General features: G+C 32.5%; 2 protein-coding genes across 8 annotated transcripts; both read left to right on the top strand.

Annotated features, from left to right (window-relative positions):
* Positions 1-503: 503 nt before the first annotated feature.
* Positions 504-4,723, top strand: LOC107433000 (probable arabinosyltransferase ARAD1). 2 transcript variants are annotated; one of them, XM_016044238.4, is made up of 3 exons: positions 504-2,337; positions 3,899-4,040; positions 4,216-4,456. In XM_016044238.4, the coding sequence occupies exons 1-3, from the start codon at positions 1,333-1,335 to the stop codon at positions 4,320-4,322; spliced, it is 1,254 nt and encodes a 417-aa protein (XP_015899724.3). In that variant the 5' UTR covers positions 504-1,332; the 3' UTR covers positions 4,323-4,456. The 2 variants fall into 2 exon arrangements, with proteins under 2 accessions (XP_015899724.3, XP_015899723.3); XM_016044237.4 differs by having other exon boundaries at positions 505-2,337; positions 3,899-4,723.
* A 949-nt stretch (positions 4,724-5,672) lies between these two features.
* On the top strand, positions 5,673-12,852 carry LOC107432999 (S-sulfo-L-cysteine synthase (O-acetyl-L-serine-dependent), chloroplastic). 6 transcript variants are annotated; one of them, XM_048465969.2, is made up of 11 exons: positions 5,673-5,940; positions 6,923-7,032; positions 7,322-7,379; positions 7,534-7,797; positions 7,914-8,051; positions 8,823-8,874; positions 8,992-9,041; positions 9,415-9,491; positions 9,623-9,744; positions 10,095-10,154; positions 10,513-10,592. In XM_048465969.2, exons 1-8 carry the CDS (start codon positions 5,713-5,715, stop codon positions 9,469-9,471), a joined length of 957 nt encoding a protein of 318 aa, XP_048321926.2. In that variant the 5' UTR covers positions 5,673-5,712; the 3' UTR covers positions 9,472-9,491; positions 9,623-9,744; positions 10,095-10,154; positions 10,513-10,592. The 6 variants fall into 6 exon arrangements, with proteins under 6 accessions (XP_048321926.2, XP_048321925.2, XP_060668973.1 ...); XM_048465967.2 differs by lacking the exons at positions 9,415-9,491; positions 9,623-9,744 and adding exons at positions 11,968-12,149; positions 12,455-12,852 and having other exon boundaries at positions 5,675-5,940; positions 10,513-10,593; XM_048465966.2 differs by lacking the exons at positions 9,415-9,491; positions 9,623-9,744 and adding exons at positions 11,968-12,149; positions 12,373-12,852 and having other exon boundaries at positions 5,675-5,940; positions 10,513-10,593.
* The last annotated feature ends 244 nt before the right edge of the window (positions 12,853-13,096 follow it).

Genomic DNA, 13,096 nt, shown 5'->3' with positions numbered 1-13,096 from the left:
AAAGTGCAATCTAGGAACAAATAAAATCGTAAATGCAATCTGTGTGGTTGAGAAATATTTATTTACTTAGAAACTATTATTTTTATATTTTAAATGTAAACATTTATTTACTTAAGAATAGGGAATATTCGAATATCTTCCGTAGAAGCAAAAATATTTCTCACTCCGTGTAACTGACAGCAATAATGTTATATCCATCAAAATATTAACTAAAAGTTTTTTTTTTTTTGAATTTTTAATATCTTATCTTTCCTAAAAGATCAACATTTTTTAAAAGTTGAATGTAAATTGTTTAATTTAATTTGATTTTATTTTTGTTACAGATATATTTCTCAATACTTTTTTTCCCTGATTAAATTAAACTATTGGCTAGTTGGATTGTTAAAAGTATCAAACATTTTTAGAGAAAGTTAAAAAATAAAAAAAATAAATAAAAAAATAAAAAAGAAGAAAACATGTTGCCAATGTATATAAATGCCAAGTAGGCCAAGAAATTAATTCCATATCCGAAAGAAAAGAACAAGTCCATAAAAGGGGAGCCAAGCTTGCCCGCTTCAACGGAAAGACCCTATTCCCACGCTATTTCCGAATCCTAACTTCTGAGACTTGGCACTCTCAGCTAACACACAGAGGCACTCACATAGAGAGAGAGAGAGAAAGAGACTCTTGGTGAGGAAATTCAATCAACAACAAATTTGTATTTTCTACTGCTACTTTGGGTAACAAATCACTTTGTTGAATATCATTTCCTTCCCTCTACGGTACTCCATTTTTTCATCACTCTTTCCCACCAAACCAAACACCCAAATTCAAACTCTCTTTGACTTCTTAATTCTTCTATTGGTTTTGATTTTTTGGGTGCTTTCTTTTTTTTTTTTCATGTTGGGTTTGGCAAGATTGCATTTGATTTCATCTGGGTTTGCTCTCTTTTTCTCATTGGAAACTCTTGGTAAGCTTAATGTTTTCTTCCTTTTGGGCCTTGTGATTTTCTTATTTCTGGGCAATGTAGAAATGGGGTGAGAGAATGAAAATGACCATGATGAGGTCTGCTGTTGTACTTTCATGGGTTATCTCAGTATTTTGAATCGATCTTTTGCATTGGAAACCAGACTAGAGGTTTATTTTTCGTGGGGTATTTGAAAGTCTATATATATATATATATATATATTTTTTTTTTGGGCTTAATATCTCTGCCTTTCGGTTCTGGTTCTCTGTATCATTGGTAATCTGTGATTTTCTATTGTATTTCGTAGTTGTTTTTTCTTTTTTTTGGGATATTTAATCATGATTCGTAGAGAATTTTGGTAGAAATTTTTTGGGATTAGAATTGCAATGGGTGAAAGAAATGCCGGGTCCTTTGGGATTATTGCTAGGAAATCTTTGTTTTGTTTGTTTAGTGTTACTTCAATTCTCTTCATATTGTCATGGTTTTTTGTGTTGCGCTCCACGGGTCGTCCTCATTTCATTGACCATACTTTGCTACCCAATTCAAAGCTTCTTTCTACGGTTGAAAATGGAAGTACTTCAACACAGAGTCAAAATGATGTTGACTCCATTGGAAATCGATCCATCCTTGTGGATGCTGAAGAAGAGTCATCATCTTCATCATCACCACCACCACCACCACCACCACCATCTTCATCATCATCATCCCAAGACAAAGAAGCACCCCAGGCTGAACAGACCATAGAATTTGTTACCAATAACAAAGTAGTCCTTAAGGTTTTCATGTATGATTTACCCCCTGAGTTTCATTTTGGACTCTTGGATTGGAAACCCGAAGGGAATAGCGTCTGGCCTGATCTTCGAAGCAAAATACCTGATTATCCAGGTGGATTGAATTTGCAACATAGTATAGAATATTGGCTGACCTTAGATCTTCTGGCTTCTGAACTGCCTGACGCCCAAAGTCCTCGTTCTGCAATAAGAGTTCGCAATGCAAGTGAAGCTGACATTATATATGTTCCATTCTTTTCATCCCTAAGCTATAACCGATACTCCAAGACGAACCCACATCAGAAAAGGAGCAATAACAAGGTACTGCAAGAGAAGTTGGTGAGATATTTGACAGCTCAAAAGGAATGGAAGAGTTCAGGTGGAAGTGATCACTTAATTTTGGCTCACCATCCAAATAGCATGTTAAATGCAAGGATGAAACTATGGCCTGCAACATTTATACTTTCTGACTTTGGAAGGTATCCTCCAAATATTGCAAATGTGGAGAAAGATGTCATTGCGCCTTACAAACATGTAATTAGGTCCTATGTTAATGACACATCTGATTTCGATAGCCGCCAAACTTTGCTGTACTTCCAAGGAGCAATATATAGAAAGGATGTATGTTCTCTTTTTCTCATATATATATATATATATATATATACATAGTTACGTACTGTTTAGCAGCTCTTATTTTTCTTGTCTCTTCAAAACATTAAAAAAAAAAAAAGAAAAAAAAATTGTCTACTTTTGCTTATTTTGGATTTAGCCTGTCCTCAACAGTCCTTTGGGCTATAATAATGCATGTCTATTTTGGCTCTAGAAGTCCGACGTAGTTGCATTTTTTAAGCGTATTTCTTGAACATTGGGACATGTTTAAGCTACAAGGTGTTAGGTTCATGTGACCTGTTCTTGACTTTTGTATTATCTTTTAATATTCTTTCTTATATGAAAAATGTTAAAACAGAATTATAAATGTGCAACATGCAATGTGTCATGTGTGGGTTAACTTGTATGAAATTTTGTAATCCTGCATATTTAGATGCATATTGGATCTTCAACCTAGTTAGATGTTGAAAAAAATTGTAGCTCTGTTGTTATGATTATAATAGTTTGTGTCCATTAGTCCACAGAAAATGCAATTGTGATTGTTTCTCATGTTCTTGTATTTTAGAAGTTGACCTATTGTTCTTTATCCTCTTATGACTCTTCTTTACTGACCGTGCTAGGAGCACATATTGCCTTGTCTAGTCTAATGAGTTGCTTTGCTTATTGAATGAGGAGTAATGGTAACTTATAGGGGATGACCAGCCCACATTCTCTGCTGTGTTTTCATCTCATTCATATTTTAACCTCTTTAACTAGTCACTGTATTTCCTTGGGAATCAATCTGTTTGATGGATAATGTTTTTATCTTTTGGGATAACTCTTCGACAAATTTAGGAGATTTATAGAAATATGTCCTCGTAGGCACAACGCTGTCTTGCATCGAGTGCTGATGATTGCTTTCTATTTATTGAAACTCAGTGTTCCACTGATATCTACTTCCTGAGACAAAGGATTCACTTTGCTTAGGAGATTTACATGGAGTATGTTTGAAGAATATGTACAACAGTTTGGTTACTCTTAATTAGCATATAAATGGGTGTATTGGATATGTCCACTTTATAATCTTGACATGTAGATACCATAACAAAATTATAAGTTTTTCTTCTGTAAATTTGCTTGTCTTAAGGAATACAAATAAACACTCTCCCTTCAGCTATGGAATTTATGATTGAGATTTCACAGCTTCCAAGTAGTTTCTGAATTTCATGATGGTAAAATCATCTTGGTATTGTTCTTGATCCCTTGTTGCATGCAGTTTTCTCCTATGTAGATATTTCTAGTTGTGTCCATATAAGTATATGCTTATATGTAGATCTTCCAAGTAGTTAGTGAAATTATCATCAGGTAGATAAAATATCTATGTCTCAACCTGATGCACATTTGGATGTCCATTCTTTGCACACTTCGTTTAAGCCCATTTTTTTTTTTTTTTTACTTGTTTTACTGTACTAATCATGGTGCTAAATTGAGGTGTTTTTATGAAATCAACCATTTATTTATATATTTGTTTTTTCCAGTCTAGGATGCTTGTGCTTTACTCATAGCTCTGTTTAATCTGGGTTTCTATTTTCAGGGTGGCTTTGTTCGGCAAGAGTTATTTTATCTTTTGAAACATGAAAAAGATGTACATTTTGCATTTGGGAGTGTTCAAAAGGATGGAGTTCACAAGGCTACCCAGGGAATGCACACCTCAAAATTTTGCCTCAACATAGCAGGTGACACCCCTTCTTCAAACCGCCTCTTTGATGCTATAGCTAGCCATTGTGTCCCGGTCATCATCAGTGATGAAATTGAACTCCCATATGAGGATGTGCTTGACTACTCTGAGTTTTGCATATTCATCCGTACAAGGGATGCTCTTAAAGAAAAATTTGTCATAAACTTCATCAGGAGCATCAAGAAAGACGAGTGGACGAGAATGTGGAAGAGGTTGCAAGAGGTCGAAAAATTCTACGAGTTTCAGTATCCGTCAAAGGAAGATGATGCTGTCCAAATGATATGGCAAGCAGTTGCACGCAAGGTTCCTGCTATGAGAAGGAAACTACACAAATCGAGACGATTCTCCCGCTCCCTTGTCCGCAAAGAGAGGGGGTTGAGATCAATACCATCGCCCAGAAACTTTTGGTAAGAAAGGAGAAGGGATATCAACATTATTTTTGACTCTTACTGTTGTTAGAGCACTTGACATAAGCCAGCATTAGAATTTGCTGCTTTTAGAAGAAAAAAGTGAGAATTGCAGTCTATTTCTCACTGCAGATTTTGAGTCTGATGTTATAATGTTTTTGTAAAAATGGAGAGGGGAGAAAAAGGAAAATGTATCAGCCATAACTGCTCGTTATGGCCAGAGATATTTGATGATGGTTATTCTTTAATTCAATCAATTTTTTTTCCCCTTTTTAATTATTATTGCACATAATTTTCTTTTGTATATCATTATTGCAAAGCTTATATATTTTGGAAATTGCTCCGTGGAAAAACCAAGAACATGAAGCATCAACGCATTGACACGCATCTTCCTTGTGCTTCCATTTGGTACGTGGTGAAGTTTTTAGAAATTAGTTCATTTTCTTCATAATCAATTTTATAATTAGTTTTCCAAAAAAATTATTTTCCATGATTTGGTTGGTAATAGGAGAAAACGTAATCCAAATGTAATATAAATTGCTAAATAAGTTGTCATAAAAAAAAAAAATGCAAAATCATTTTTGCTTGGGAATTTAAGAGTTTGACATATTTGATAGGACCATTTCTCTGTAAAATTTTCATATCATAAGAATTAAATTACTTATGTGTACATTTTTTTTTTTTCTACATAAAGTTACTCACACCTAGAAAATATACTTTTGTAAAAAAAAAAACAAAAAAAAAAAATTTTAGATTTTCATTTTAAGTCAATATTGTTATAGTTTGTATATTTTCTACAATTTAGAGTGCCATTAGCAAGTATATAATAATAATAGTTTAAGACTAGTTCATATAATTTACCCTCATCAGTGTTATTTTTATTTTAAATAATTAATATTTTAATTTTTTAAAAATTATTTGATTGAGTTATTTTAAAGAATAAAAAATAAAAAAATACGATAAAATTTATTTTCAATTTAAAAATAAAAAAATATTTTCAATTTGACTCGGTTAACATTTTGAAGAAAATTTCTGCCCTGCCATAATATCTACTAAAATAGTCCAATTTATTAACTATGATAATTTCTCATTTTTGTATTTTTTTCTTTCATATACAAAAAAAAAAAAAATAAATAAAAAATAAAAAAAATAAAAATTATTAACTTTTATTTAAAAAAAAAAAAAAAAAGAAATGCAACGAGGAAGGATAAATGTGAATACACATTGCATTAAAACCCCTCCAAAAACCTTTCTCCAAAAGCAATGGCGCTACTATCAACTCCTCTGGCTCTTCTTCTTCCTCCGTCTCATCCCTTGTCGATCCCTCCAAAACGGCAGCGTTTTGCCTCGCTGAGAGTTAATAACGGTAGTTCCTTCTCTAATAATGGCTGTTTTGCCAGAAGAAAACTCAGAGAATGTCAGCAATCCGTTTTCGCAAACCGAGAAGAGCTTGATTTCGACGCTGTCAACATTGCCGAAGACGTAACTCAGGTTCTGTCTCACTCACTTCCCTACATTTTTTTTTTTTTTTTGTTCGTCCTATCTAATATTCCCAGTTCATCTTTTTCGACGTTTGGCTTTGTCCCCTATTTTCTTTTTATTTTTCTTTTTTATTTTTAATAATATTCTGACATTTCAAAAGGGTATTTTCGTGGTTTTCTGATGTTGGGTATTTCTTTTATTATTATTATTATTATTATTATTTTTGTAATTTTCTTTGTTCAATCTTGTTCTTGTTACCAATGAATGGAAAATTAAAATCATACTCAATTCAATTGATGTCAGATAACATTTCCCATTTGATTTCTAAGGAATTTATAAATTTTGCAATTTTTATCTGCTTTACAATTGACTTAGATTGGATGTTTATATGTATGGTATTTTGTTGATTAAATTTTAGATACCCAACTGGTAATCATATATACCATCTCACTTTAACTGTTAGACTAGTTACATTGAATCCTGTCAAAAAAAAAAAAAAAAGGAGGGAGGGGGGTGTTGTTGGGGGGTTATATTACTCAAAAAACTACTTTGTGTTTGAAGCTCTAACGCACATTGAAATCCCTGTTTGAAGACTGTAAAAGATGTCCAAGATTTGTGAATAAGTGAATTTACTATTACCTTAGAATTGCTGAAAGCCTGAAGTTGTGTCACTTTATAATATATATACTTGGTTAAACATCTCACTTTATAATATGTATTGTTTTGCTGTGTTATTTATGTTTGTGTGTGGCTCTGTAATTATTATTATTATTATTTTTACCCTGGTGATAAATTGTTGGGCGATTTGTATGTTTTTGAAAATATTGTAAATTTAACTAAATCTGAACATAGTTTGATTGGAGAATATGAAGTGAGCAACTTTATTTCAAGTTGTAACCATCTAATATTTGCATTATGGTTTGTGTTCTTAATATCTACTCGTAGCTTCTTTGTGGTACTGATTTTCTTTGATATTCACAAGTTCATATAGTTGATTGGAAGGACACCAATGGTATACCTCAACAAAGTTACAGATGGATGTGTGGCAAACATTGCTGCAAAACTTGAATCGATGGAACCGTGCCGAAGTGTCAAGGACAGGTAACCTTATTTGTGAAATAAGAGGAAATTGCTCCTTTTTTACTTCTTATGGGAGGTTTTTCTTTTTTAATCTTTCAATGATGAATGCGGATTTAGTTATTAACTATTGTTTGTCTTCTTATCTAATAGTATTTCATGTGCTAGCTTAGTAAATTTTTTATGAAACTAATGGTCATATGTGAAAAGTAAAAACTCCCCCCCATACAAGACTTTGCACACTTTAACCTCACTGTGTGCTAAAGGAAGATACATTATAGATGAACTAATTTTGTTGTTAACCATTTACCAGAATTGGTTATAGCATGATATCTAGTGCCGAGGAATGTGGAGCTATATCTCCTGGGAAGGTGAGGTGGTATTACTTTAATACTTATAGTTCAGTATACCTGTTGTTATCTGAAGTACCTTTTGTGAATTTTCTAATAGTTTTCTTTTTCTATAATGGATGTGAACTAGGGTTTTGGTTGAGTCACTGTAAGAGTCTTGCTTTTAACCTTGCAGAGTATACTGGTTGAACCGACTACTGGAAATACAGGACTTGGTATTGCTCTTGTTGCTGCAACTAAAGGATACAAACTTATAGTCACGATGCCTGCATCCATAAATATTGAAAGGAGAGTCCTTTTACGTGCATTTGGAGCGGATATTGTTTTGACAGACCCAGATAAAGGTCTGAAAGGGGCTGTTGATAAAGCCGAAGAAATTGTCCTCAGCATGCCAAATTCGTATATGCTTCAGCAGTTTGATAATAATGCTAATGCAAAGGTTAATTCTATAACCTGATCTTGTTACATGCTATTATTTGGACCAACTGTTGATCCTTTTATGTTATATGAGGTGCAATGCACTATTTAATTAATATTAAAATCCTTGAATTGCAGATCCACTTTGAAACTACAGGACCAGAAATATGGGAGGATACTATGGGTACTGTTGACATGCTAGTTGCTGCTGTTGGAACTGGTGGTACTGTTACAGGGACTGGGCATTACCTGAAAATGATGAACAAAGAAATAAAGGTCAGGATAATTCTTTGCTTGAGTTTCCTTATGATTTTTGGAAGTGTTAATATATGCTGCATTATTATCGCATAAGAATATATAAACTAGCAATGCTGAAAGATGCTCATTGAAGTTCAATATTTAAGAAAAGGGAAGTATTGAAAGTACACTAAACTCTACAAGGCCACAATCTAAATATTTGGTAGCAATTAACTTTTGATATTTATTTTAGGTTTTGCATGTTTTCAGTAAAACTGTATATCTATTGTATTTTAGTATGCTTGTGTGCATAAAATTTTATTGTTTGATTGAGTAATTTAGATGAGAGGCTAAGAAAAGAAAGAGAAGGAGAAAAGCTTTGGAGGTAGAATAACTGACTTGAAGGGAACATTAATACTTGTTGCATAGCTATGAATAACATTTAGGTAATTAAGAATTCTGTATTAGGCACCTTGGTTTGAAATTTTGCATGTCAGTTTGATGTAGTATAGTAGATAATCTAATCTGATTATGAATAACATTACACTTTCAATGCCCATGAAGAATTACTTGTAATCTTACTATCGTTTATGCTTTATCTTTCTAGTACAACAGTTTTAGTGTTGCCCAATCGCTGGCAAGAATATAAATCATGCTGGACTAGTAATTGTAGTAGTTAAATTTATTTAAGTTACCTTAATGGGCAAATGAAGTATATCCCTTGTTGAAGGCAATTAATGTCGGTACTACTTTTGCTGTGTTTTAGTTTTTTAATGGAGAAATTGCATGTTTCATAACTGTTTTGCATAGGTAATAGGTGTGGAACCTGCAGAGAGGAGTGTCATTTCAGGGGAAAATCCAGGTTAATAGCACTGTACCTCTCCTTACATTAATTGTATCAAAGTTTTGGTGCAGTTTGTGGCTTCTGCTTTAAGAAAGTTATGTTTCTTTCTCTCACTCTGGCCAGACATTCATGCAGGTTATGTGCCAAGCATTATGGATGTTAATCTGCTTGATGAGGTTATCAAGGTTAATATATTTTTAAGCTTCTTTATTTTCTTAATCCATTTAGGTTTGGCTTAATTATTATTAGCTGTTCAATGAATCAATGGTCCATCTGTCTATGCATTTTCTTTTCTGCTTTATGAGTAAGACTTTATTCACAAAACACATAAATATAAAATACAATCGTGTGGTTCATATTGCAAAATCCCAATAAAAGCCATACAACCTATACCCCCTCATATCTGTCATTTCATTTATCAAAAAAGATAAAGAATTCTCCCTGTGAGTGTAACCCTAAAAACTGGGAGTGCAGCATAAGATATTTAACATTCCGACTCTAGAGTGGTATTCATGCCTCAATTACTTTTTTTTTTTTTTTTGGTTGGCAATTTCCAAGTCTCCCCCAATCACAAGTGGAGCCACTCCAAAAATCATAAGTGCCTTGAAGATCTAAAGCCTGGCTTTTGAAAAGAAGTGAGTATGAAAGGGGTAGCTTGTCATTAACTATTTTGGGTACCAAAAGAATATTGTTTGTCAGAGGTACCTAAGTTTTTCCTCAAATTCATCTTGACCCGTGTAGTTAACTTATGAGGATTACGTTATAGATTTCAAATTTTGTTTGTTGAGCCGCTCATAAGAGGTTGTCACCATTCCTTATGGCTCATATGAAATTGAAGATGGAAGGAGCTGGAAAGTCTCCCCTCTTGTACCAGAGATTGTTGCAATGGTAGCATCTAATTCTCTTGTAAATTCCTGTTATATGATCTGTCATCTCGATAAAGTTGATCGGGTTTTCTGTTTCCAATAAATGTGGTCCTTACCTTTTTCTCGTTAGCTTATGGGGTTTGTGGAGAGTTTATCCATTAGCAGGTTAGATAAACTACTAGGTTCCTCATTTATCTGTGCATTGTTTGATTTTCTAGTTGGTCTATGAAATTTGCTTAATCTGCAGATCTTGATTTTCTTGTTTGCCTTTTTTTGTATGCTTTTGGTTATTATAACAAGTGTTGCCTTCTGTTTTGAATTTGGTCGCACAAAGTATCTGACTATTGTAATCAATTGAAACAAAATATGTAGGTCACCAATGATGAAGCTATCCAAATGGCTAGGAGATTAGCTTTGGAGGAAGGTTTGCTGGTAACTTCTGAGTATTATCTTAGCATTATGCATTTTTGAGGTCTTCTCAGTTTAATTTTAAAATATTGTACAACGTTGGTCCTCTTCATGCACATACCCATATATTACATCTGTACATATTTATATTTTATTAGATATAATTCTCCATTCATGCCATAGGTTGCTTCCTACATTAATTTATTATTATTATTATTTTTTATTTTTTTGTTTTTTATTTTTTTTGTATTTACCTTTTCTGACCTACCTTTGGCTACCTAACACAGTTGACTTGTATGATTTCAAAAGGCATCACCTGCCTCTCCCTATGTTTCTGAATGAAGCTGGCTTTGATAATTACTCATGTGATGCTTGTCCCTAGGTTGGTATTTCATCAGGAGCTGCCACAGCTGCTGCATTAAGTTTAGCAAGAAGATCTGAGAATGCTGGAAAACTTATTGTGGTGACTTTTCTTCTCTTTTATACTTTTTGTCGACTCTCACATGCGCACATGTATAACATTAAATAGAATCAAAGTTTTGTGTTCGAAAAAATGATTTTCTGAAAATTCAGGAAACAGAAATTATAAATTGGAAATGCGAGTATAATGGTTTCTCTAATTTTCTATTTAAGATTCAGAGAATAGTAAGGAAAGAGTTTTTTAAGAATCAACCAGTGTCAATTTAATAGAAAATCAATATAATGTTAAGAAGTTGAAAACACTAAAAAATATTTGCTTTTTTCTGGATGGACCATAAATTTTCTCCCTCTCCTTGACATTAATGTCAGTTTACTTAAAACTTATTTTGTAAACAGTGTTAACCTTGTGCTCTGGTAAGTTTTGCAATCAAGTCTCTTGTTTACAAATTTCCTTAAAATTTGATGAAATGAAGTGAAACTTTTATTTTAAGTAGAGGTCATTGTTATGATGACTTATCTGAACAATGAAATTTCAAATAAATGTACACTGTAAACTTATTTTGCTACTGGGTATGATTTAATTCTTGAACCTTTTTACTATTTTGACACTGTAATTTCCGTTAAAATAAGTCATATGATGTCTGATATATGAAAGTTTGTGTTAAAATTTTAATAGAACTTGTTAACAGAAAGACCCAATTGTCATAATTAAAGTTTAAGGTTGACTTTGTTCAGAGATAAAATGTAGCCGAAGTTTTTACTTTCGTGAAAAAAAAAAAAAAAAGAAAAAGAAAAAGAAAAAAAGAAAGGGCAAAAGAAAAGAAAGAAATGAAAATTTTGATGGAACCGGCTGTCCTAGTTGTTGATTCCTTTTACATCTTGGTTCAATGAATTTCTATTGTGCCTCTCATTAGTCTCTCTCCATCGGTCAGTGAACTCATGATGTGTATTTTGTTAATTAAAACACAAAGCATAAGGATGATTAGTAAAAGGAAAGTAAGTTTAAGATTTTATTTTGGAGAAGAAACCTAATATTTTATTAAAATAATAATGAAATACAACATATTCAATAAGACAAGAAATCTTCTAAAATGGAAAAATACTATTAGAATCCTATTCTATAATTCAAAATCATTATCTCAACTCAAGTTTAAACACTTGTACAAACTAGTTTGCCAATGGCATCCAATGTAACCAAATTCCATTGAAAATCAAAGTCTTAAACTTCTCTTGCAGATATTCTTTTATGTTTTTTCCTTTCCATCTATTTTTATGCAAAAAAGAGCATGTATAACACATAAATTGCCACAATGCACGCATTTATCACGAAGAAATACAGATGTGTGTTTTGCATTCTTACTCAATTTCGTGCAATCATAATTTTAAGCTCTTTCCATGAACTTTGTTCATATTGAAGGTTGTATTTCCAAGCTTTGGAGAGAGGTATATTCCAACTGTTCTTTTTGACTCAATTTACGAAGAGGTTAAGAAAATGCGAGAAAGATGATGAGAAGCTATTCATGGCTTCTGCATCTTTCAAAATTATCAAGTCAATCTTCAGATGATGGAGCAAAATGTTGCCACCTTATTCTTTTATAGGTAAATAATGTACTTTACTATTTATATCCATATCTGGCTTTGTATAATATGTATCTTTGAATCTATTTTTCTATGTGTATGTGTGTGCCTGTAATGTACGTACAATGTAAATGTTTGTTTGTGTGACTATATGATCATAACTGTACAAATAATATTTTATGCAACCCAAAATTTGTTATTTGAAGCATGGTAATTTGTTAATGGTTTGGTTACCATCTTCCAGGAACAGTATTCATGTGTTAGTTCAGATTTTCGAGATGTTTGATGCATATTCTGTAGCTGCATCCTGTGCTGTTTGATTGCAGATCTCAGAGATCTAAGTCGGAAGGAATCTAAGTTCCTCCTTAACAAATAGCCATTGATCATTCGGCAGAGCTTTGTTCTTGTTGACATGTAAAATCCACAGATAGGTAATGAGATGCAAAGATATTAAAATGATCAAAGAAGTGAAGAAATGCTGTCAGAAAGATTTTGCTTCTAAGCTCATGTGGACTTGAAAAGTTTTTGCCTTTCAGTATTCATGTCAGGATTCACGAGTCTGCAGTAAGTTGTAGGAAACCTGTGATTGTTTGTGAACTCTATATGTAACTTTTATAAACAACTAATCTTTGAAAATTTTGGAATATTATGTTGTTACATAAACGCAGAAATAATTTGTAGATGTTGGTCATCAAATTAAAATCAAGGCCTTCCTTTCTCTCTAGTCAGCTAAATATGCCTCTCCAGTGATTATTATCCTTGTTTCATATATGGTTTAGGAGAGAAAATTGTAATATTTTCATGTTGTCTAAATTTGTCATATCTACTCTTATTTAAAAAAATACATAAAATGTAAAACTAATTGTGTTATATGTTGAAATAAAAATAGGGTGCTTTTTTTCACCCAACTCGAATTTCTCTCCGAACTGCAATTTCATATAAAATTACTAAAAGTCCCTTTTGGTATT

This window comes from Ziziphus jujuba, chromosome 11 (assembly GCF_031755915.1).
Source record: "Ziziphus jujuba cultivar Dongzao chromosome 11, ASM3175591v1".
In the NCBI taxonomy this organism is placed as follows: Eukaryota; Viridiplantae; Streptophyta; class Magnoliopsida; order Rosales; family Rhamnaceae; genus Ziziphus; species Ziziphus jujuba.
The sequence above is the reverse complement of the archived record's forward strand: the minus strand, read 5'-3'. Positions and strand labels throughout refer to the sequence as shown.